The sequence below is a fragment of the Lutjanus erythropterus genome, chromosome 13 (genome assembly GCF_056507025.1).
Source record: "Lutjanus erythropterus isolate fLutEry1 chromosome 13, fLutEry1.hap2, whole genome shotgun sequence".
In the NCBI taxonomy this organism is placed as follows: domain Eukaryota; kingdom Metazoa; phylum Chordata; class Actinopteri; order Lutjaniformes; family Lutjanidae; genus Lutjanus; species Lutjanus erythropterus.
This window is the reverse complement of record NC_139329.1, coordinates 16,169,812-16,195,692: the sequence shown is the minus strand read 5'-3', so window position 1 is coordinate 16,195,692 and position 25,881 is coordinate 16,169,812. Positions and strand designations below refer to the sequence as shown.

The 25,881-nt window shown below is 39.3% G+C and overlaps 2 protein-coding genes across 2 annotated transcripts; both read left to right on the top strand.

The window, feature by feature from the left end:
* The first annotated feature begins 770 nt into the window (after positions 1-770).
* accs (1-aminocyclopropane-1-carboxylate synthase homolog (Arabidopsis)(non-functional)) lies at positions 771-14,502 on the top strand. The gene is made up of 16 exons (XM_084734425.1): positions 771-1,034; positions 1,185-1,848; positions 3,319-4,082; positions 4,673-4,732; positions 4,877-4,947; positions 5,089-5,158; positions 6,211-6,277; positions 8,019-8,116; positions 8,791-8,868; positions 9,076-9,176; positions 9,668-9,757; positions 9,865-9,910; positions 10,060-10,201; positions 11,103-11,245; positions 11,399-11,552; positions 13,203-14,502. Exons 2-16 carry the CDS (start codon positions 1,209-1,211, stop codon positions 13,619-13,621), a joined length of 2,943 nt encoding a protein of 980 aa, XP_084590551.1. The 5' UTR covers positions 771-1,034; positions 1,185-1,208; the 3' UTR covers positions 13,622-14,502.
* Positions 14,503-14,610: 108 nt separating this feature from the next.
* On the top strand, positions 14,611-19,208 carry LOC146316334 (uncharacterized). Its single transcript, XM_084734424.1, has 3 exons — positions 14,611-15,654; positions 18,291-18,482; positions 18,919-19,208. The coding sequence occupies exons 1-3, from the start codon at positions 15,462-15,464 to the stop codon at positions 19,203-19,205; spliced, it is 672 nt and encodes a 223-aa protein (XP_084590550.1). The 5' UTR covers positions 14,611-15,461; the 3' UTR covers positions 19,206-19,208.
* The last annotated feature ends 6,673 nt before the right edge of the window (positions 19,209-25,881 follow it).

The window sequence follows — 25,881 nt, the reverse complement described above, 5'->3', positions numbered from 1 at the left end:
CTGTTCAGGGTTGCGTGGCTGGTGAAAAATAAATATGTTAAATATATTAAATGTCAGCGCAAACTCATATTAGTGCACATTATGTAAGCTTACATAAATACACTTCTAATAAAGTGAAATAAGAGTACACTTTAATAAAGCATTCGTGTGTATTACAAAAGACCTGAAAATAATTAAAATAAACACTTTTCAAACGTGAACGAACCTAGCACTGTAAGTATTTGCATACTAGTAAAAGATCACTAATGTACAACTTACAATGCATTTATAATAAAGGACACCTATTGTAATGTAAAGGCTTGCTGCCGAGTACAAACTTACATAAAAAAGCTAATATTTTTGTAATTTGAACTGTCCTATTTTTTCTTTATCTTAAAGGTAATGTAAAGTTTTATAGTTGCATTGTATCGCGTTATCTGCGTTCTAGCCTACTTGGTGAACGCTTGTTTTACTATTATGTCATTTTGAAAAATTGTGATGAAAGACAATGCTGTTAGTTTATTTATGGATTAATTTGTTTTGTTCATTATAGATAATATTTGTGTGTTTTTCATTTTTATTTATTTATTTTACCGATTTGGGTGGATTTTGAGTAATTATTGTGGTGGAAAACATCAAACCAATCTGGCAACACTGGAAACATTACTTCGTACGGTAGAGGGGGCTAAAACACAGTGTGACTGACTCGCATGGCTCTGTCTACCCTGCTACAGCCTGGTATAAGTGAAATCCAGCCCGCTTTCAGCAGCTACCCCCGTTAACACGGACCAAAGTTATCCCGGAATAAGGACAGCACGCATGTGCCGTCAACCCGGATGTGGATATTTTTGTCCGCGTCTATTCGCCGTCTCACCAAGTTATGACAAATTTGCTGTTCAAATGATTTATATGTTACAGCACCGACTGGACACAGCTCTATGCCATTCCAAACCAGTCCAAACCGGGCAAACAAACCGTGACATGTGAGCGTGAATGTCACATTTGCGTGACAGCTCCACAGCAGTCTGTCAGAAGAGCTGCACGTCCGATTTACGGTGAGCAAATACAGGTGTTTATATATTTACTGTTTACATAAAGTACGGACACAAACAACACATGCGTTTCTTTGTGTTCCTGAAGTTAGGATGACAGAGCTACGCCACTGATGTTCCTTTGTATCGCCCCCTTCTCATCCTGTGTTGCAGAATACGTCCTGTAACTTAAAAAGGATGGACTTTCGCTGCAGGAAGCATGAGCGAGGCAGCAACTGGACCGACCCGGAGATCGTGGAGCTGCTCCAGCTGTGGTCGGACGAGTCGGTCCAGATTGAATTGGAGAGCTCGTTGCGCAACCAGCGTGTGTACGACCGTATGGCCCACATCCTGCGTGAAAAGGGCATCTACCGCACTGGTGACCAGTGCAGGGAGAAGATCAAGAAGATGAAACTAGAGTATCGCCGCATTAAGGACAACTACAAGATGAGATCGTGGAAGTTCTATGATGTGATGGACAGGGTGCTGGCCAACCGACCGGCGATCACCTACTCCTCCTTGGGCGGAACTGTCATAGCTCAACATGTGTTTCAGAACCCCAGTGGGCATGAAGTATACGTGCAAAAAGCACCAACAGGCTCCTTTGGTCCCGTTTCCTCCGGTGGCTTTCTGTTTGGTCAGCCTCCAAAAAGTGAAGATCTGCTGGATATTAAATGTGAAGTTGTTGACGAGAGCATGATGAACTCGGGTGTCCCACCCCCTGAGATATACTATGGATCTGGTGAGGATCAGGAAACTGATGGGCAGTCTCTGCTGGGGCCAGAGGACACTCAGGGCCGAGGAGAGAGCACAGCAAATGCAAGAATCTCACCTTCAGGTTGTTAGTCCAAATAATTCTATCACCATTATTATTATGATAACACTTTATGGTAAAGATACATGAATTACCAAGAGTTATTCAAGACTCGATGCATGAAAAATCATGAATTCAGTCATGTAGGGGGTAGCAGTATGTGGGGAAAGATGTAGCATGGGGCAGTAGAAAAACGAGTTTTTCTCTTCAAAAGAAAAAAAAATACAAAATGAAATCATTTATTATTAAATATATATTTATTTGCTCATTATATGTGCATGAAATGTCCAGGAATAGGGTGAAGAAGACCAGCAGAGGTGACATCAGTCCAGATGTGTATGCCAGAGATTATAAGGCTGTTTTAACTGAGGGACAGTGTGTAAGAGGTGATCATGTACTCAGGTGATTTTGATGCATTGGACCAGTTTTATACAGTTGTGACATTCAACATGATACATTGATTTTAGAGTAACATGGTCATTTGCTTAGAGGACTGACTGAAGCATTAATGAGGATTATATGCCAGAAATGTTAAGTACTTTATTGTTGTTGATTTTATTCAACCGTTGCATTCACCCTGCACCTGTGTTTTCATCCCGTCAGACATGGGCTTATTTATCCAAAAGTTTTAAAAAATAGTCTGTAATAGTAGAGGACATTTGTGTATTGCTCATAATAACACATGGTTTTCCCTAGTACTTCAAGATCTATGAGGAATGCACAAAAATTAACAGTATTTCATCCATGACTTAATGCAAAAACCATACAATAATTAATGCAACAACTAATGCATTTTCATTATCATGACTTCTGAGTTACTAATGAAGTTAATGTCTTCTTCATCGGCAAGTCTGCAGTTAATGCAAAAAGACAAAAGACCTGAGCAGATGAAGCACTGCTCATGTCTTCTGTTGGATTCCAGGTGTTGTAATCATGATTGACAAAGCATCACTTTTTCATGACCTCATTATGTTCATGTCCTGTTTGTATCATGTATGCATAACCAGCAAATTGTTAATACACGTGGTTTCACAATTATGCCATGATTAATTGTGATATTGATTAGTGTTTAAGACAGACAATTTATTTGAAGGGCCTACTAATATGATGAAGTAATGCCAAAATGATCCTTAGTTTATCATGATTACAATACTCATAATTCAGCAGAAACGTGCAGCTGTGACAAGTCAGGTCTCTTAAACGGCAGACTTACCTATGAAGAAGACATGAACATCATTAATAACTTACTGAATTACATTGGTTTCACTTAAATTACCATGTTGTTCTTGAATTTAGTTATTCATGAGATGCTATTAATTCTTGTACATTCCTGATAGGTGATGCAGCACCAAATGAATGAACTCATGCTTTTCATGACTGAAATCATGATACTACACGTACCCTTAAAGTGTTAGCAATATTACTAATACGATCATTAACATAAGATTAGAGAGCAGTAGATAGTTGAAATATTTCTCTTTTTCATATCCCCAGGTTTTAGTGATCTGAACATTGCCAGCTCTGCCACAGCTGCCACTCAGACTGTTGGTGGTCCCGTGCCACAGAACACATTTGGGCAGCCCAGGACAGAGGGTCCTCATACCTTAACTTCTGTGAGACAGAGGAAACGTCACCGGGCTGATAAAACGTCATGGAATCAAGGTGGTGCTAGATGTGGTGTTGAGGGGCACCTTGATGAAGCCCTGGTCAGCTTCCTGAACAGGCAGCAGTTGGCAGAGGAGCGCCTCCTCTCACTTGAGGAGGCTCGGCTGGAGAGAGAGATGCAGGCTGAGCATCGCAGGGAACAGTGGGAGGAGAGGAGGGCAGAGCGGGAGCGCCAGCACGAGCTCCGCTTGTTCAGCATGCTCACGGGGGCACTGGTTGCTGTCAGACAGGGCGCTCCGACCACCGAGACAACCCTGACTGACCCCTCTGTCTCACCCCTAGCTCATCTGTCAGCTTCACTGATGACCACTGCTGCCCCCTCCGTCTCATCATCCTTATCTCAGCCGCCTTCAGAAGCTCCCACAGCACAGGCCGTTTCCACTCAGGAGACAATAAAGTCAACACGACCCACATGTGTGAAGACGGGTGAAATGTCTCAGAATGTTTTGGCAACACTGAGAGGTGCACAGACTCCTGGTGCTAGCGTGTATCTGTCCAACCGTGGTAACAGCATCCGACAGCAGCAAGGCATTCTCCAGGAAGGCTTTGCCCAATATGGAATGGACAAATACCACGACACAGATAACCCTGATGTGAGTGGAGTTAGGTCACGTAAACACCCAGCTTTCAGACACAAAATAATGATTATTAGAGATTGGATTTACACCACCATGAACCAACATTTACTAAATTAACACATCACAAACACATTACAGACACAAATAAAAAGTAACATTTGCATTTTGGAACATAAAATAGCAAACTGACGCTCGCAGCAATGCGTCATGGGAAATTATGCAAATGAGGGGCGTCTCTCAGCCTATCAGCTGCACATATGAATGTCACAAGCCACAATCCTACAGCACCCCACAAAGGTTGAAGGATGCCATTATACAAGATTCATTATGCAAAATATACAAGCTTTCCAGACAGAAGTTCAGTTTCAGCCTCATGTAATCTTACTACTACCACTACCACTACTACTACACACATATAGTAAGTATATAATAGTAAAAATAAAAACCATCCTCATAACCAACATAATCATCAAGAAAATGGAGTGCTGATATTGGTACAGTATCGGTACTGACAGATATCCAAATTCAGTTATCAGAATCAGATTGGAACTGAAAAAATCGCTAATGAGTATTTTATAAGGTACTCTTCTTTTTCTCGCTCCCAGGGTATAATCAACATGGGTACTAGTGAGAACAAACTCTGCTATGATCTTCTTCAACACCGGGTAAGATTAACACAAGAATATCCTGGTAATGATGATATAATGCTGTAGAGTGTTATGTTGTATAATATGTGTTTGCCACATCGCATTATTCTTAATGATTCTGCCTGCATTCACTAATGAATTTCATTTTCCTTACTGCTGCAGCTGACCAAGCCTGACATGCTGCACGTCGACCCGTCTTTGTTGCAGTACTCAGACTGGAGAGGACGTGCATTGTAAGAGATTAAAGTGGACTTTTCTTTTCATTTGAAATGAGCAGCACATTTGTCAAACGGACCAGTGAAGTTAGATCTTTAGTGGACCTTTCAGAGTAAACACTTTAACCCTTTCAACCTTTACATCTTGCTCTCTTTCAGCCTGAGAGAGGAGGTCGCTAAGTTCCTAACTCACTACTGCCGTTCTCCAAACCCACTGAAAGCTGACAATGTGAGTGAACGTTATTGCTTTTCCTGTGTAAGGCAACAGTCATTTATACTAATATACTAATAAAACACTAGACATGTTATATGGAGAGAATGACAAGGTGGAAAGTGGATGCCAGCACAGTTGTGATTGTAGATAGCAGGCACTTTTTCCACACACCACATATGTGCAAAAGGTAAAAGATATTCAAGGATTCATATGATTTAAAGTCTTTATTCTCATTTGCAGAAGTAAACACATTATTAATGCAAAGAAAGTTTTAGTTCGCTATGTCTCTTTTGCTATGTCTCTACACCAATTATTCTGTTTACAAGTCTAAAAAATATACTAGAAACCAAATTTAATAAAGAAAGAAAGCACAGAACAAGATGACTGAGGAAGAGATGAACTGTTTAAAAGGCTGTGCAAGATGATGATTGAGGGAGGCAATTAACAGTTGTGCTTTAACAGTATAAAAGTTTAGTGTCTAGTCTACTAAATACTACAATGTCTGAGCCAGTTAGAGTGTTACTGTTCTACCATAACATTCATTGTTAATCATTTAAATTCTAAAAGCAATCATTCTTCACAATGACTCTAAATTACATGTAATAATGTTCTTCTTTTTACTCTAGTCTAGTCAAAGTTACATTGTTTACATTTTCCACAGGAACATATACATTTTCTTTGAATTTCTATGAATTGTGTTAAGAAGGTTCCCTTTTCATGATTTATACTGATGTCCAGCAAATTACTTAATTACTAACAACAATCATTTTTTAAATATTTCGTACTGCTGCTCCAGAAGATTCTAATGGATAATAATGGATTATAGCCATTCATTTTCATGAAGTCAGTGGATTGAATTAATTAATTCATTAACCTTATAATGATTATAAAGATGCCAAATGCTGCAATTGAACTAATATAGCTTTCTTTTAGTATAACCAGCTTAATGTGCAGATGTAATGGATGGCTCCTTTAGTAGGTGGATGAATCAGAATCATATTTATCAGGTCTCCCTTTGTGCCTTAATTAGGGTCTTTCATTATATGGTGGATGTGTGTTTTTTTCAGGTTGTGGTGATGAATGGTTGTGGTTCCCTCTTCTCATGTATCGCTGCAGTCATTTGTGACCCCAAAGGTAAGTTCAGAATGCATTCACACACACACACACACACACACACACACACACACACACACTATACATCCATGTCTATATTGTATGAATACGAATGTGTGTAGAATGGCAACAGGAAATTTTGCCAGGTTTCTTTTCTTCTCTGCCTGTTTTCTATTAAAAATGATTATCATATAAAGTATAACAGAGAACGGGGGAGGAAGTGTAATCTTCGAAACGTAACACTTAAAATTATTCAGGCAGCAACACACAGATGAGGACAAAATTATTAGCCCCCCTATGACAGTTTCTTTTTTTAAAGGTATTTCCCAAGTGCTGTCAAACAGCAAGGATTTTTAACACAGCTTTTGCAAACATCCTAGTTTTATTTTGGATGCTTACATTATTTTACTTTGTACACAGAAACACAATTATTTAAAAAAACCCCAAAAACTACTAGGGTCAAAATGGAAGACAAAGCGACGACCCAGACCCAGTTTTGCTGCAGGTTTTCTTTCAAAATCTTCAGATATCCTTCTTTCTTCATGATTCCTTCCACCTTGACCAGATTCCCAGTTCCAGACACACTGAATCATCTCCACAGCATAACACTCCCACTACCATGTTTCACTGTGGGGACTGTGTTCTTTGAGTTATACGCTTCTCCCTTCTTTCTCCAAACATAAGCAACGTCTCTATGGCCAAAGAGCTCTAGTTTTGTCTCATCTGACTAAAGGACACTCTTCCAGTATGCATAATCTTTCTCCAGGGTGTCCTTACTTAGCATACTTCAGTCTTCCTTGAAGGTGTCTCTTCTGCAGAAGTGGAGTTTTTTTTGGTCTTCAACCCCACAGTCCACTCCTGTGCAGGGCTCTAGTGATTGTTTTCTTTGAAACTACAATTCCTGACTTGGCTAAGTCATTCATTAGTGTCTTGGCAGTTGTTCTGGGGTCTTTAGACACATCTCTCACTAGTTTTCTTTCCAGAGTTTTTGAAATCTTTCGCTTCCTGTCTCTGCCAGACTTGTTCTGTACTGTGTGGCTGTCTTTGAATTTCTTGATGATACTTCTCACTCCAGTCCTTGACACTTTGAAATGCGGTGTTTTGTTTTCATACTGTGTGGAAATTGGAAGATAACCCTCAGGTTTAACTTGATTTTACAGCTTTGAGCATTACAAAATTAAAGCACAACAGTGGTTTGGCTCAATAAAAAAGGTCAGTTCTTAAGGGGGATAATAATATTGACCCTGGTAATTTTTGTTTTTTTCTGAAATAATTCTGTTATTGTGTGCAAATAGAAATAATTTATACTTTCTAAAGAAAACTAGTATGTTTAGAAATGCTATGTTGAAAAGTCCTTCCTCTGTTAAAAAAGCACTAAATTTTGAAAAAAACTTTAAATTTCATAGAGGGGTAATAATTATAAAACTGTAAATTGCTTATTCTTTAGTGCCACTGCAAGCAAGCCTTAATTTAAAGGAAAGCTATTTGTTTTGCTCACAAAGTGGCATAAAAAGCAGCCCATGTTCATGTATTTATTTACAACATGCCAGGCAAATTTGGATGAGTAAATTTTACTAATTAAAAAAGGACACTAATAACCTAAATATTAGCTTATCATTAAAGATTGGTCATTAATACATCCATGATAGGCTTGTACGCATTTGTACATGAAGGGTCATTCATAGTGACAATTTGTGATGAGATGATGTAGTATGTGTTTGTATTTTGATATCATTTGTTCCTTGTGTTTGTCATGTTGCAGATGCCATACTTATTCCTACTCCTTTCTACGGTGTCATCACTGAGGATCTACATTTGTACAGTGACGTCAAACTCTTTCACGTTCCTCTTGACTGTGAGGTAGGAATACAGAGCCTGGTTTACCTGCAGTGCTTACAGGCTTTGTAAAGGGGCTGGAAATCCTTGAAAACACCTGAATTTTAATGTAGAGTATTCAAGGTTTGAAAATTGCTAGGGCTTTGGATAAAGTACTTGAAACTGATTGAAGTTGTAATTGCACTACTTTCATAATAAATTGCTACCTGACTGAACAATTCTCTTTTAGATAAAAAAGTAAAATTGGTAATTAGCTGGATATTGGCTTTGCCAGGTTGCCAAATCTTCTTACAGGCAGCTGACACATTTTCAAACATATTGTGTTTTTCTTTTAATTTGTCACTTTTCTGTAGAATGCTATAACAAAACAGAATTTTGGTTGTTTATAATACAATAGCATATGATTTAATTTGAGGAAGACATGAAAAAACATTTTATTTATTACAGAAAGAAAAGCTTGAAAATGCACTTGAAACTTGAAACAGCCTTGAATTTAACTTTGGAAAAGGTGTAGTTACCCTGTGCCTACTATATAAAATGTTTTTTGAACATGTACCTTGCTGATTGTATACATTCAATGTAACTGACATTTTTATGGACATTGCATTCACCTTGAGGTGCATTGTGATCCTTCACCTTGTCTCTTCTTTACTGTGGATGTTTATGTATTTTTCCTTGTTGTTATTCTTTATTTATAGGCTGATGGTAAAAACAGTCGACCCTTCCACCTCACTGTAGAGAAACTAGAAGAAGGTCTGAAAAGGGCAAAGCAAGAGGTGATTCATGAATGCATTTTTTCTTAAGCACTTACCCTTAATGAATATTTAAAGAAAGACTGAACCACTCCAAAGTTCTTAGTTTAGATAAACGCCTCAGAAACTCTATTCTTCTCTGTGATTTATTTTCCGGTTTTATCTCTATAAAAACTGTGAAGATACTGCATATCACGTTATATTTACTTAAAAACTGGCCGACTCTTTTAGGGGGTGATCGTCCGAGCACTTATATTGATGAACCCCCACAACCCTCTGGCAGAGATCTACACCCCAAAGGAGATGATTGCCTTCTTGGAGTTTGCCAAAAGGTGTGTTTGCCCCGTTATCATCTCACACTGTGGCCTAACACTGTAATCCTCCCGGTGTGCAGTCCTGTGGCTCCTTTTAAGCACATGGCCAAGGCACTGCATACAGTTCCTAGTGTGAACTCTTTTTATTTTATGGCTCTGTCCCGTGTGTGGAATATCAAGCGCTCTTGATGGAGTTTTATCACCTCTCCTAACCATCAGCATATTGTCAAGTGCAGCCATGTGCCAAGGAGTCTCCTGCATCATCTATTGTTTTCTGAATGATCTTGCCAGAGTAATTCCCTCTGCAGACCTTTGCAGGCACTGAGTTGTTGTAACCATAAACCACAGTGCATTTACACTCACATAGGACGTTGAAGGAACAATTTTACATTTATGTTGCATTTTCTTTGTCATTAACAATCATTATAGCAACATAAAAAAACAAGGTTTATTAATGCCGCACTGTATTTATTTATATTTTCTTTCTTGTCCTTCATTTTCTGCTTTAGAAATGAGCTCCATGCCATCGTAGATGAAGTGTACATGCTGACGGTCTTTGATGAATCTGTCACCTTTCACAGTGTCCTCAGTGTAGACAGGTACTGCATGAACCTAACCTCTGCGTGATTACTCTATTAGACCCTTAATCATAACAACTGTGGCTGAAGACAGCCTCTTAACTGCTAATGATGTGGTCTTATTTCAGTTTGCCCGACCCACAGAGGACACATGTAATGTGGGGGATGAGCAAGGTACGTCCTGTGCCAAGCTCTACGTGAGTGCCAGACTGTGAGACTTTTTATATCCCTGCTGAAAGTGCAGTGAAATGTCATCTTTTTTAGTAGGTGTTTGCTTTCACAGTTCTTTTCCATTTACGTTTTATTTATCTTGTCGTTTCTAGGACTTTGCCATGGCGGGAATCAGAATAGGCACCCTGTATACTGAGAACAGAGACCTTGTGGAGGCTCTGGCCCAGCTGGGTTCATTCCATGGTATCTGTGGAACCAGCCAGTACCAGGTAGCACAGCTGCTTCAGGACAGAGGTAAGGATCCAACTGCTATGTTTCTCCTTCCATGATGTGCAGGGAAAATAATCCTGACACCAACCCCACTTTGGTAAAGACCAGTCAAAAGTCACACTAATACACTATGAGAAATAAAGGTGCTAACAAGAACCATAAAGGGTTCTTCAGCTTGTCTCCATAAAAGAACCCTTTTTGGTTCCTGGTAGAGTCTTTTATAAAGATGCCCCTAAGAACCCTTCCAGAGAGTTCTATGGAGACCCCATAGTAATAACATAATGGGTTATACTTAAATCACCTGTGAAAGGTTTTACCTAGAACCTCCCATGAGAGGCTCTACAAAAAACTATACTGTGGTGTCATGGTTTTGCCCACAACCGTCTCCTGGGGTTGTATCCAGAGTTATACCAAGAACACTATTGAAGTGGTTTTATCTCGAGCCCACCCAGAGAACCCTTTTTATATTTCCAGGGTTTTATCTAGAACCCACCCAGGGGTGTTTACTTGGAACTCTTTCCTTTTATATTATGGGACAAAGGAAATTTGATGAAAGAGGATTTCAACAATCCTTCTTTCCTCCAAAAAGGGTACTTCAGATACCCTTTCTTCAAGACAGGGTTCTTCAGAAGCAGCCCTTCATGAGGAACCCTTTAGAGACCCTTATTTCTAAGAGTGTACAATCAGCTCTTCTTAGTTGAGTATAAATTCATAAATACTAATTATTTTGGATGTAAGCTGTTCAAACAACTCAAACATGTACTTCCTAGCAGTTTCCCTGCTTTCGAGAAATATCATCCCTTTTTTGGCTTCTTCTGATATGACAGGAGCACAGCATGGGGTTCTGCTGAACATCAGGCTGCACAAAGACTTGTAACATTTAATTTACACGTATCTATTGTCACTTCACACTGTCATGTTGTAGAGTGGATCAGTGAGACATTTTTGCCTGAGAACAGACGCAGACTGAGAGCTGCTCGCAGTTACCTGACAGGAGAGCTGCGGAGTTTAGGCATCCCCTTCCTTGACAGGCCTGCTGCACTATATGTCTGGGCTGACCTCAGAAAGGTATCAAGATTCTGTGGCTGATATTTCGTTTTGATATTTTTGATATTTCATTTTTACTTGTCCACGTCTAATGCAAATGCTAAATGCAAATAACTTCTTGTGTGTGAATTCCCATGCCCTTGATGTGTCACTTCTGTCTCTCCACTTCTGTAGTGGCTCAGAGAGTCGTCGTTTGAAGAGGAGTTGTCTATGTGGAGGTGTTTCCTCAGACACAAAGTGGTTTTGAGCTGCGGTCAGGCCTTCTCCTGCTCCACGCCCGGCTGGTTCCGCATTGTCTTTGCAAACAAACAGAACCAACTTCACCTTGGTCAGTCCTACACTACATCTTGTTGAACTTCTTATGCCCATTCATGGTACTTTGGTACTCAATTTTTTCTTTTGTCTGTTTCCTGTGCTCAGATATATTATGTGCTAGGCTGATCTATGCTGGAAAGAAAACCAAATTTTGAGGATGGTTAAAAGATGTTGCGCAGAGACCTGTAAAAGCAACATAAATTTGCATCTTAAATTAGCTAATGTTAGCGAAATGTTTGCTAACTAGCAAGCTAATCAATCATCAATCATTTGCAAACTAGTTATTTAGCATTTGGCTAACATTAGCTAACTTGTGATGTGCCCATGTACATTGCTTTTGCAGGAAAATGAGAAAGGTGTCTGAAAATCAAGTTTGCTCAACTGTCATTAAAGCACAAAGCAAAACGGGGCAGGGCTTAGGAAGGGTAGCTTGTTCAGCTACTTTAAGTCTTAAAAGGGAACTTATGTATTTTTGAACCTGGACCTTATTTTCCCTTGTTTTTGTGTTGAAGTGACTGATGGGGACAACAGTTTTTGAAACTGGTCCAGTGTTGAGGGAGAGTGCTGCAGTCCATTTAAAGGCCTTGTATTTTGCGACTGACAGACACAGGTTGTTATTACAAGTGTCTGACAACATTGTGGACAGGATCATTACAGAGTGAGACCTTTTTTAAAGAGAGAGTGTTTAGTGTTTAGTCTTATCAGAAACCGCTGTTTTATTGCTCTGGCCAAACTAACCAGCCTCCCTTTGCTAAACTGTAATTTTAAAATTGTCATTGTCATCTTCATTCAAACATGACTGAAACAAAAGTAAAGCCACCAAGAATATCTTGGTTCATGTTTCAGCTGGTCCAACAATCACCAACTCTGCTTTTGTCTAAATAAACCCTTAATTTACCGTGTTAGATGTTAAAATATCTGGAGAGACAGAGCGGGAGGATGGACATCAGAGAAGCAGTGGGGAGGAACAGCATATACAGTCAGAATATTTTGTGCCTCAGTGAATAAATTGTTTATGTCAACCAAACCAGAGCATGACAGTGGAATGACAAGCTAAGACATTTCTGGTGAGTGTTATTTTTGTTGCGTTTAAATGAAGATGTTTTTAAAATTACAGTTTAGCAAAGGGAGTAGTTTGGAGAGAGACATGTAACTGCTGTATCTGGTTAAACAAAACCTATCCTACTCTTTAAAATAAGGATTATCTCTCTCTTATCCTTTCCATATTGTTGCCAGACTTAAATAACAGCCTAAGCCTGTCAGTGGCACAAACAAGCACTTTTAGTGGACATACTTTGACAATGCCCAGTTTTCAGCAGGGATTAGGTTGTAGCTTAGTTTCACTTCCGCTGGCTGCAGCGCTCTTCCCCAGTACTGGACCAATTTCTAAAAATTGTTGTCACTTAGACACAAAAACTTGGGGAAAAAATGCAGAAGTTACCCAAGTTTATATCGGTTTTTCAAAATTTCAAGTAGTGCATTATGTTTTTCTCTATAAATCCAATTTTCTGCTCTAAAGTAGACATTGATTTGATCATATCTATTATTACATTTATTCAGTCAATGTTTTTATTCCAGCTCATCTCCTGCTTTGTGTCTTAAACTAAGTATTGATTGGATAATAGTTATGGACTTTTTCTGTTAATGTTTGATGCTTTTTCAGGCCTGAAGCGAATTAGGGAGGCTTTGAAAGAAATGGAAGAAAAAAGCACCATCCCCGATCCACACTCTATCAAAGAAGCCAGTAAGGAGAGGAAAAAATCAGTGAAGGAGGAAAGTCCAGATTCAGACAATGCTGTGATTGTCAGTTCACCATCATCGCCCTGGAGCAAGTCATCTGACCAGCTGACAGAAAAGGATAGCCCTGTTCCTGACACAGGCTCGCTGGACGCTGAGGAGTTTGTGTTGCTGGACTGCCAAACATCGAAGCCCGCAGAGGGTCTGGACTCTCTGATTGGGACTCTCAGGCACCAGATCCGCTCCTCCGATTGGCTGGAGAAGAACACTCCGGAGCTGTCTGCCGGAGAGGACCCAGAGATTCTTGATGTATTCAAGGCCCTGCTGCAAAGAGCCAGAAAGTAAGCTTAGGATAAACAGGCACGAATGGAGCTGCCAAATTTCAAGAGGCAGTACTTGAGCATCCTTCTTACTCCCTGTGTTTATCGTGAAAAGCTTGACACAAACACCTGACGCAAGGTCAAATCTGATGCCTATTTCTGAGTGAAGAGAATAAGAATAAGCTGAGAGCAGGATAAAGAGGAGGGAGGAAGAAAAGTAATGAAAGCAAGGCCAGGACGAAGAAACGGTACAGAGTACTGTTCACTCTGCATCTGAGGCCTTATTTTTAAGATGCTAAAGGGGGCAGCCTTGTTTTTTTTTTTTAATCCAGACTGTTTATTTAGAATGGCAAGTGTAAATCAACCAAAATCAGCCACATTCGATTCTGAAAAGGTTTGTATTATTTGAACTAGGGTTGTATGAGATGCTCATCCATGATCAGTGTATTAGCTACAGTAGATGGTGGTCGGCACACCCCCAGTTAGGAGAAGCAGAGAGGAGCACCTGTCTTCTGCAAGGTAAAATGACTGATTTCAGCCATGAAGTTTGTTGAGAGAGTGATATTTGGCTGTTATACAGTGGTTTCCCATCAGAAAAGGCTGTCAGATTTCAAAGCAAAGCAGTGGAAATATTCCAAATATAGCATACACTTAAACTGCTATTTATTTTTTTCAGGTAGACTTTTTTTTAAGTGGCTAAAATATGTTTTGCTGCTTTCCCCGTCCACAGCAGTACGTTTCTTAGCTTCTGTGCTGGTGCCCCCTCTCAGTTTCTTCAAACTGGGGTAGTGCCAACCTACGTCTACTGGAACTAATACACTGACTATCAGTAAGTACCACATACAATCAGAATGTAATGTACTTTCTGTAAAGTTAATGATCTCTGAATAAAGTATTGAATTATTATGTTTGTATTTGGCTAAAATCTTTCATTAGAGTAATTCTGCATATCCTGACTTATCTCCTGTTTGTTCTTTTATTTTAAGATGTCTACTGTCTTACTTTGCACATATCATTCTTTGCATTTCAGTCTGACATTTTTTGGGTGGGCTGTGGGCGCCCTTCCGTTGCAGCAAAGGAAAGTGAAGGGGGAGGTTGTTCTGTGACGAAGGGGAGCGACATCTGAGGTTGAAGCCGCCATCAAGCACAGCTGTGCCCCACTGTAATAAAGTGAGAGTGGGATTTCCTTAAATGTGTTGTCATGAGGAAATGACCTGCTGACACCCCCCACACAGTTTCTGCATTTGATAGACACAGATGAGTGGGTTGTATGTTGCTGTTAAAGAGTACCTCTCAAGTATGAATGGATTTTTTATCTTTTTAACTTCCCTTTAATGTTCCATAATACTGTATTCCTTGTTATTTGTTGTTACATACACAGACTTCTGCTTCCTCAAATATTGCATGGCCGTTTGTGGTGCTTTCACTTTCCCTACAGTGTGAGTTGGTGGGTCACAGACAGTGGAGAGAATTCACGGGGAAATTCAGCTGGTGGCTGGGGGAGTTTCCATTGCAACAGAGGCGGGGTAACACTGAAGGGTTTGATCTGCGAGTGAGGGCTTGTGGCCATGAGCGGTACAAGTAATAATGTGTCAGGGTGTTGGAAGTGTTTGTACAGTAGAAGTCGTGCAGCGGGAAACACAAGAAGTTTCTGTATAGACTAACTTCACAGCTTTGTTCCTGACACCTTTCTGTTCTCTACAACAACAAAGGTAAGGCAGTTCTTTAATTACATTTCTACATGAAAGCGGGTTTATAAGACCTGAATAACAATGTTAGATTGGAGGCAGATTTCAGACTTCAGTACACTCTAATAACACATTCATTTCCTCCTGTCTCTTTTGTTCTCTCAGTGTTGTACCAATATGAAGTTACTGGAGCTGGGGGACACCATCAGTCGCTTCAGGTTTGCTCAGTCCTGTGTGGGGTTGGCAGGTTGCCTGTGTGTGTGTTTCGCAGTCTGGACCCCATTCTGGCTGAAGGAGGGAGGACTCTGGACAGACTGGAATAACACTACAAGTGACCAGACTGATCGCAAAGATGGCACCGTTTTCAATGGTGAGCCACAAGCCACACTCGCATGTTTGACATTTCTCTGCAGTCATCAAATCGTCTGTCTGAAGCTGTCGCTCAGGGTTAGGTTAAAGGTTGGACTGACGGACAGCAGTCAAATACAATGTATGAGGCAGGGCAGCAAATTGAATGAGGCATAAAAATGTCTTTGCTGTGCTGTGTTGATAAGACTGGTTCTGCTTAACAAACACCTCTGAAATTCAGCTAAAGTAAACAAGTTTGAGCCTGTACCTGCAAGGAAGTGCATTCCTTGTATCTGCTGAAGCTCCCACACATGCCTAAAGGCAAGTGTTTTGAAGTCGTGGTCAGCTGAAACCTGGTCTTTGACAGATACATCTCCTGTCACTGTTAACAAGGATTACAACTAACAATTATTTTCAGTATTGATTAATCTGGTGTTCATGTTTTCAATTAATCGATTTGTTGCTTGGTCCATAAAATGTCAAAATATGGTGGAAATGTTGATCAGTGTTTCCAGTACCCAAAGGAGACTCCTTCAAATGTGTTGTTTTGATATTCAGTTTCTGATGTGAATGAGAAAAGAAATTAGGAAATATTCACATTTGAGAAGCTGAACAGAATTTTGACATTAAAAAAAGACAAAATGATTAATCAATTGTCAAAATAGGTGCTGATTAATTTAATAGTTTAATTTATCAATTAATCAACTACTTTTTGCAGCTCTACTGTTAACTAAAAGAAATTAGCTCTCCTGTAAATTTGTTACAGTCCCATTTTAACACAGAAACACACATTCAGAGTGAATATAATGCAGTGTAGTTCCTCTGCCCTCACTTTATATAGATTTACTAGAATGCAGCAAGCTAATTCACGTCCAAAAAAAGGTTGAAGAAAACTGTTTCCTTTACAAATTATTGGAGCCTATTGAGAAAAAGCCTTTGACAAGTCCAACAAATTCAATGATTGCAGTTTAACAGTTAGCTTGTTGTGGGTTGTTTTGGAAACACATTTGCCTCAGACAGTTTGTATAATAGCCAGCCTGTTTCGCAGTAAACATAGAAAAACTAAATGAACAAAACAGTAAAACAGTACAAAACAGCTGTAATAGTACATGCACCTACAGATAATGTTCCAACAAGGGGGTGGATAAAAGACTGTTGTCAAATATTCACTTGGTAGCAGATAAGAAATAAAATGTCAGGTGTAACAATGTCAGTTAAACTGCTATGTAGCTGTGCCAGTAAGGGTTACGCCTTCCAACCAAACACCCAGTTGAAACCAACTAGTGGTAATTGTTAATAGAGGGGGGTAGATTGATCCCCAAAGTATCTACTGATAGTCTTGGTGTGAGTATCAATATTAGTGTTAACTGGGTTGATACCAAAAAATTGGATCCCACTGTTATGTGATCATACACATAATGAAAGTTTCTTTATTTACTGTTAAGTAATTAACAGGGGTAGTAAAAGGAATGTCTGGTGGTAATATTCAGAAGGAGAATAGTAGTAACTTATGACACCTTCCCTTACATGATCATCAGCATTATCTGCTCTTAACAATACAAAATATCAATATTGGTATTGATATCTGTGATCCTGGCCCTGGTATTACTTGTTATTGGATTGAAACCAAATTTTGTGGTATTTCCCATCCCCAGTTAACAAACAGAAATTGTTCACCCCCAGTGTGTAATTTTTTTATGCAAACACACTTTCACAATGAATCTAGTGTAATGTGAAGTAGCCCCATGTGCTTGAAAAATACCTAAAAGTACATGAACTTTTGATTTCACTCCTCTGGTTTCAGTTGTAGGCAGGGGACTTTGTGTGGGGGCATTCATGAGAGTGTGTCGTCACCTCACCATGTTTCACTTCGTCATGCTGACTTCTTATGGCAGAAGTTTAATGTATTCCATGCAATGTTCAAGATTCTTAATTGTCATTGTACTGCTGCAAAACAACAACACAATTAAATTACAATTGCACCCCCAGAGACTAAAAAACAGTATGAAGAGAACAATAAAAAATGAATAATTGAGAATAATACATAAATAAAAAAGTAGAATCAGACTCAGAAATACTTTATTGATCCCTGGGGGAAAACTGGTCACATTACAGATGCTCACATTAAAAAACAGAAAAAAACATATAAGCATAGAGAAATTAGAAATAATAAAAAGTATGGAAAAATGTGTACATTCTACTACAATCCATAACAGAGATAATATAAGAATAATATATACTATATACAATAAGAAGTATGTAAAATATATGTGGCTTATTCTACAGTATATAACATCAATATATAGAAAAATAGAGGAAGAAACAGAAATAAAGCAATATGAAATATTATGTCATGCTCCAATTATATGCAAAGCTGTAATAATATTGTATATATTGCACAGATGAAAGTATAGAAATATAAAAGTATAAAAGAGAAGAAATATAAGATATAAAAAATAAAGCAGAATTCAGAGTGTGCAAATAAACAAATGATTAACAGAAAACAAATACTTGCAGCACACTAGTACTGTAGTTCCTGTAGTGACAACTGTGGCAATCTAAAATGAATATCAATCTTTCTAATGAAAAAAAATTAATTAAGTTTAATTTTCTCTTTTTGGACTGTGTCCATGTGTCTGTTGTTGTGTTGTCTCCCAGCCTTGGAAGCCGAGAGAGTATTTGCGATTCTCTCCTTCTTAATGGCTGTGAGTACTGCGTCTCTGTGTCTGGTGTTTGCCCTCTGCTGGACATCTGAGACAGTGCGCTCCTACTCCAACACTCGAGCTCTCCTCATGGCAGGACAGGCGCTCTACCCCACCACGCTGCTGCTGCTCACCATGGCCTCTACAGGTAACACCACTGCACTGCTCAGAAATACACTGTGTGAAACACTTGTTTGCCCGAGCCACACACCATGTTTTTGGTGTTTGACTTTATTAATAATTAGCCTGCTGTTGTCTTGGGAATTTTAAAATAATATATTCATTCCAAGTATGGTGGTACAAAAAAAATAGCCCCATTTCCAATTAACCTCCAAATAGCCTTTTGGTTTGTGTAGTTCATGTCAAACCCACGCCTCGGGAAATTCTTTTATGTACTTCTCATTTACATACCCTGCAGGGCAGCACTTTTTAAAGAGACTTTTTACTTTACTTGGAATTGCAGTTCATTATCATAGAAACTCTTTTCTGAAGCTCCAGGCGTGTAATAATTGACCTTAATGACTTTTTTCTTTTCCTTGCAATGATACTTGATTTGACTCGTTTTTTTCCTCTCCTATCTACAGGTTTCTTCTTCCTCCTCAGCTGGTCTCTTTTCACTTATCAGCACCGTGAAGAAATCTGTCGAGACTTCTCAAGCCTCGGCTCCTCCTATTGGCTGGGGGCTTTGGGATGGGTGTTGCTGTTGGTCGTGGAGATGATAGTCTTTATAGCTGAGCAAGCTGTTGTGCCAGAAATCCTGCCAGACTTAGAGAAGGCTGTGGAGTCATGGCGGATTTCCTCTCAACTCAAGGCTCAACGCTCTTTCAGTGATGGTTATCACACTGGTTACAGCAAATGCGACATGGTTTAAATGTCAACATGAGAGGAAGGAGAGAAGAAGGACATGAAAAACAAAATGAATGTATAAGGTGCACATTAATGCACAGAGACTCAATGAGAAACCAGCAATTCCTCGCTGCTTTATAGATCCATACAACCAGACTGAATATTGATTAACTGTGTCTGGAGTTAAGTGTTGGCTGGAGGAATTAAGATCGTGAATCCTGGAAGTCAGTGGGACTAAAGGCTCCAGTTTCCTGAGGAGCTGATCGTAGTGGTCATTCTCTTTATTTTCAGTATCGACTGAACAAAATAAAAAAAAACACTAAGGAACAACAGTACTGGCTGACAAGATGAGAACTGTTCTCAGACAAAGAGATGTGTAGAACTGTTTACAAAGTTCTCATATGCTGGGTCGTACCGACAGGGATTAATTTTTAAAACCGATTAATGACACTGATAACCATGGTTTAACCTGTTGCACTAAAAACTAGCTAAGTAAACAATTTAGTGTGTTGTTAACTTTTTAATTAGCCAGCAAACAATGTGAAGTTTTGTGAATGAATACAGAACAGCCGAAAGATAACAGTTTGTCCCCTCTGCATCCCAACAGCACTCAGGTTTATTTTTTAAGTTATTTAATCTTGGTAAGCAAGTATCTCCATATTGTAATTAAACTCTATTTAATTTCAGTTTACATCAATAAACTTTTAATCAATAAACAATTTACTAAACAGAGACCTGTTTTTAATTGTGCAACAGAGCTCTGTTAAATAATTAAAGCATAATTTTACTCATTTTAAACCTAGTTTTGTTAAACTCAGATTAGGACTAATCTTAAATTAATTAAATTAATCTTTGTCGGTGCAACCCAATCATAAAGTACTGTCCAAGTTTTTGCTCTTTTTCATGTAAACACAACACAAAACATTCAAGTATACCTTAAACTGACAGGTTCAGCAAGTGCTACAGTGTAGTTGATGAATGTTAAAATCTCAACAAAAGAAAACTTTATTTTTTTTATGTTTTATTTCATATGTTTAAATGTGAGCTACAGGTCTCAATGTATGGATATCATGGTTATTGTCAAATACTAATGTCCATGTTCCTGTGTTGTTTTATTATTGTTTGCTGATAATAAGTGATAAGTAGCACAAATGGTGTTCAGTTTTCAGAGCTAAATAAAAGTTTTAAGTTAACATCCTTGATAGTGTTTCTGTCTTAAAGGCTGAAGTGTATCATATCTGAGAGTGGGAGGAGCAAGAGTTATATTTACCATATTTTGTGGCTGAGCATCATATTTCACTTCTTGGACATCCGCCCACTAGGAGTTGCATGTGTAGCGAAGCAGAGTTTTTGCCAGCCAGTCCTACATCTGTCTTCTTTTTGAAACACTTACCTCATGCATTTCCAGTGCAGCGTTCCCGGCTCTGCAGAGCATTTGGACCACCAAACAACAGACTGCCTCCAAAGTCGTTATTTACTTTTTTCTCGCACATTCCCAGAAGGAGAGGAAGCACTCTGATGCTGGACTGCTTATGTTTATGCTCTCAACCTGCCAAAGTGGGGGAGAATTAAGTGGCTCTGGCTCTGTTAATTGGGCGTTAATCAGGTGTTGCTCTAATTAAAAGGCAGTTCCGCCCTGTTGGGCCCTGGTAATGAGTTTGTTATTAAATCCACAGAGGATTTTTGTCTCTTTTTCAATTTACCAACAGGGTAGTGCTTAATTGCTGTGTAAATGAGGGGAATGTCCTTGAAGGTCGTCTTGCATCAGCACCCGATCCATGAGCAGAATTGTTCTAAAGAGCTTCCCCATCCAAACTTCAGATCCATCCAATGCATCGTGTGCGGACTTCTTGTGACCAGCTGTGCCTCTCAACACTGTTACTGTTTAGCTAAATTCTCACTTTTAAAAGAAACCTCCTCAGACCTCATTTGCTAAATTGAGAGAACAGGTAACCCAGTTTCTTTTGAAAATAACAATACTTCTAAAACTGACTTCCTTTTCATCTGAGGTTGGTTTTATTCTCCTTGGTCGCAGCCTGTCTGGGCCAGCGAAAGTGCTTAGTCTTATATGACTGCCAGTGTCTCCACTTTTCACCTCCCAACACCCCAAACACTGCGCTTTCACCCTCTAGAGAGAAACAGACCAAGGGTTAAGAACGGCAGGACAAATCAATGTGGAGATAGAAAGCTGCTTAAGGTTTTTGCTTGCTAACAATGTAATTCTTTGTTAACTTTTTAGCTAGTGAACAAACAGTGTAACGTTTTGTATTTTTTGCTACCTAGCAAACAATGTAATGCTTTGTGAAGGAACAGAGAGCGTGTTAACAGCCTCACCCCTTTATTTTTTATTTATTCTAATTAGGGTAAGCCAGTATTTCCATATTGAAATTAAATTTACTAAACAGGGATAAATTTTTAATTTTGCAACAGAGCTCTGCTTAATTTAAAATGTGGATTTACTCATTTTAAACAGTTTTGTTGAACTCTGATTAGAAATAATCTTAGATTAAATTAATCTCTGTTGGTGAAACCCAGTCATACTGTAAAGATTTGTCCTGATTTGCTCTTTTTTTTATATGAACAAAAGCTTCATTGTTGTGTAAATTAGGGAGAAGTCTTTGAAAGTCACGATCACTGAACAGAATTGTTCTGTTTCCTATCCAAACCTCAAATCCATCCCTTTCACTGAGTGTTGACCTCATGTGTCCAGTTGCACCTCTCAGCAGCAACTATTACTTTAGCTAAATTCTCATTTTTAAAAGAAACCTCTCAGATCTCATTTGCTAAATTGAGAGAGCAGGTAACCCACTTTCTATTGTAAATAAAAGCACTTAAAATTGATTTCCTTTTCATCTAAAGTTGCTTTTATTTCCCCCAGTTGGAGCCTGTCTGGGCCATTGAAAGCGCACAGTCTTTTATGGCTGCTAGTGTCTCATAAACAAACCCTCCACTTTTCACCTCGCAACACTACAAACGCTGCTCTTTCACCTTTACTGAGAGAAACAGACCAAAGGTTGAGAATGCCTTCAGAGAACGGCGGGCCAAATCAATGTGGAGATAGAAAGAAAGAGATTGTGAGACGTTTAGGCACAAAAGAAGAAATGGCACATGAATGGTAGAAGATGTTACACACAGATAGACAGGTGGCCTGATAGACACAGAGAGATTGTGGGTGCTGATTGTTGAAGGGCATTTGCCACAGAGACATCAATCAGAAGATGGCACCAAGATTGAGCGGGCCGCCGGCGTTTCCTGCAGCATGTGTAGAACACAACCTGGGCTAAACCACTGCTCTTCATATCAATTAGAGACCAATTATACAGCCATGTCCTACTAATTACGCTGCACTGCTGCTACGCCATCCCCCCAGTATGAAGTGTGTGTTTCCCCTTCTCTCCTGTGTGTCTGTGGTTGTGTTCATTGAGATAAATAAACAAACTTGCTGTCTGCCAAGGCGAAGCATCCTTAATCTGATTTTCAGCGCTGTAAGTTTGTGTTTTGGAGGCAAAGGAAAAGAGAAAGAGGCAGAAGAAACTGCTGTTTTGCGCTTCACCTTTTGGTGGTGCTGGTGTAACATCTATCACTCTGCCTCTTGCAATGAAATCTGGTGAAATGAGGGAGACACTGCTCCCATTTGATGAGTAATGAAATCACAAAAAATCTGTGCATGTATGTTTATGTGTGTGTGTGTTTGATTTTTATTTGCGAAGTAGACAAAGAGTGATTAATATTCCCGAGCATATTTCAGAGGATTTTGAGCAAGAATGTGCCGGACTGCTTAATAAGTCAAGTTTTATTTGGCTCAATCTGGGAGCGTGATGAATTATGAAATAAAGCGAAAACTCCATGCTTTTCGCAGCTTTATTTCTCCGTGGTTTACATAATTCACTCAGAACATTTGTAACTTCCCTGACAGGTTAATGCTGTCGGGTTCAAAGTGAAGACACTGAGGAAATACGCAGAAAGACAAGACAGCAGGGGAGAAGCAGACATAAAGATGAGAGGAGGAGAGAACAAAGGGGGAAGAGAGGATTTGAGATGTCACAAAATAGTTTCACACTGTCCCTGAGTTCTGTACAGCAGTGTGTAGTGTCAGATTTTGATGAACTTTGTACCTTCTACTTCCTCGCCATCGCTCTCCTTATCCCCGAATGCCCTGATATAGTCAAAATCAGAGTTTGACCACTGCAGCATTGTGCCCTCCAATGCATTGTCATCAGTATAAGTGGACAATCTTTGAAAATGGAAAAGTCAGGGAATTTTCTGCAGTACTACAATTTCAGAAAAAGCAGACGGGGGGAGGGAGATGTTGGGAGAGCACACCTTGTGTCCTTCAGTCGTCTTTCTTGCAGGGACCCAGTTCATCTCGCCTGTAGAATCTGCAATGAGCCATTGCTCTTTGTGACTGACATCCCACCCAGACCACCATGCTGATTACATTTGTTCAGCAGAACTGAGTGCAAAGCAGACCGACAGAAAGGGGGGAGACAGAGCTTGAATCAAGGAAAAAAAGTTACTTGATTTCCCTGCACTTACAGTCATCCATTCAATTTGAGAGTGCAGCTGTTTTTTGCATTGTAAAACTCCCTCTGCGATCCCTGCTACTGTTGTTTTTGTGTCTTTGATTTAAGACGTGTGTGAATCCCTGTGTATGCACCATATCTGCCCACCAGCACCCTTGTTCGTAAGTGGTGTCGTCTCGGACATCTCAGTCCAGACAATGAAGCTGTAGTCCCATTCTCGTCACTCTATTCATCCCTGGCCAACTGTAGCCGCTCCCTTGTCTTATCGCTGTGTGACCAAGGAAATTAAATTACAAATATAATCACTTGCCGCCAGTTTCTTTAACAGTGTGCCTCTGCTTTGCATATAGAGTGTGCTTGCTTTGGAGACACGTTGTGTGAAGTTACTTATTGGCCTATTTACGATAATGGGCTCTGCTCTACTAGTGGAGTCACACACACCTTTTCACAATGACAGTGAATGGCACGAGGAAGTGAAGCCAGGGGAGGCTGAGGAAAAAAGGAGCATAGAAGAGAGACATAGAGACGTGGTTGCAGCCATCTTGGGAAAATAATTTTGCATGAGTGAAAAAGCAACAAGGAGATCTGTGAAAATGAGAAGACAAAAACACTCTGACTCTTTTGCTATCCGGTGCACTGTATTTACTTTTATTTGATTTCTAAGTGCAAAATCTATACACATTATACTGCCCTGACATGGAGCAAAAAATATGTTTTAATAAAGCATGTTCACTACTTTTTAACCATGCTAACATGTGACTCAAAGGATGATCATGTCAGTCTGTCAGTTGGTAAGACCACAGAGTCCTAAGGAGCCCTTGATTTTTCATCTAGCACTATCAGGCTTAGACTCTCTTAGACTCTTAGACTGGTACCAAATTTTAAACAAATTTTGTCTGTGCTTTCCATCCCACCATTGGATTGGATTGATGGCTATGCTTTTGGTACAGACATTAATCTTGGAAAGAACTGTAATATTAGTGATCGCCTGACCATCATCAGTTTGAAAATTAAAATTGTTCAATATGTTGACTCTCAAAGCAAATGGCAATTCTCAGTTGTAGGCTATTTTGTGTTAAGTGCTAATAAGCAAATGTTATCATGCTAACACACTGTGTGGAGATAAATATTATTGGCTACCTGCTAAACATCAGCATGTTAGCACTGTTCAAGTCTACTAGCATGGCTGCAGAATCCTACTCATGTTGCTTAATATACCACAACGCAATGTTTTACCATAATAGATATGTTACTACTAGTAGAGGAAATGTGACTAGTGTGGCATACATTTACTTGAGCATGTAGGCCCACTTTTGTACAAATTTGAGTAACTTGTTCATTACGTGAGTCTTCTTTTTATTCTCCTTTCTACTTGTGTGGGAGGGAAATACACATTAACATGAATCCAACAAATTGTAACTAAGGAGAAATTGGCCTATTCATAAAACCCCTAAACATTTCATTTACACCTCATTCACAAAAAGCTACCCAAAAATCTTTGTGCAAGCAAACAATCAACCAATTAACTGAGAAAATACTCAGCATGTTAATAATATAATATAATATAATATAATATAATATAATATAATATAATATAATATAATTTTTACTTTTTTTTACTCAAGTAAAGGGTCTGAATGCTTTCTCAACTGATAACTGCTATGCAACAATTACCATTATGCAACATTACTGTTAATGATGATGATGATTCCTAAATATCCAAAATCTCGATTCACTGCTCACTACAGATACTGTATACTGTAAAGTGAATGAGTGAAAGAAGGAGTGATTTTAGATAAACCATCATTCTCTCACTCACTGATGCCAACTGCCATTGTATAGACAGCTTCCTCTTCAGCTCAAATCTATTCCACACACGTTAGACCATCTGACTGAATAAACAGTCCCGTCTCTCACCCTCCTCCTGTCTCTGTCTCCGTCTCTCCTGCAGGTCTTTCACAAAAGAGGATGGCATGAAAACCTGTGTATATTAGGATGATGTGCCTCCCACGGGAGTCAAAAGGGAAAGTTGGTAAAGGAAGAGTGAGGGGAGTCTGAATAGAAGAATAGCATTTTTATGATTGTTATTATGAGAAGGCCATCACAGGCCTCCCTCGCCTCTTTCATTATTCCCTATTCAGTTAGGAATTCATTTGCTTATGCACAGACTGTTATACT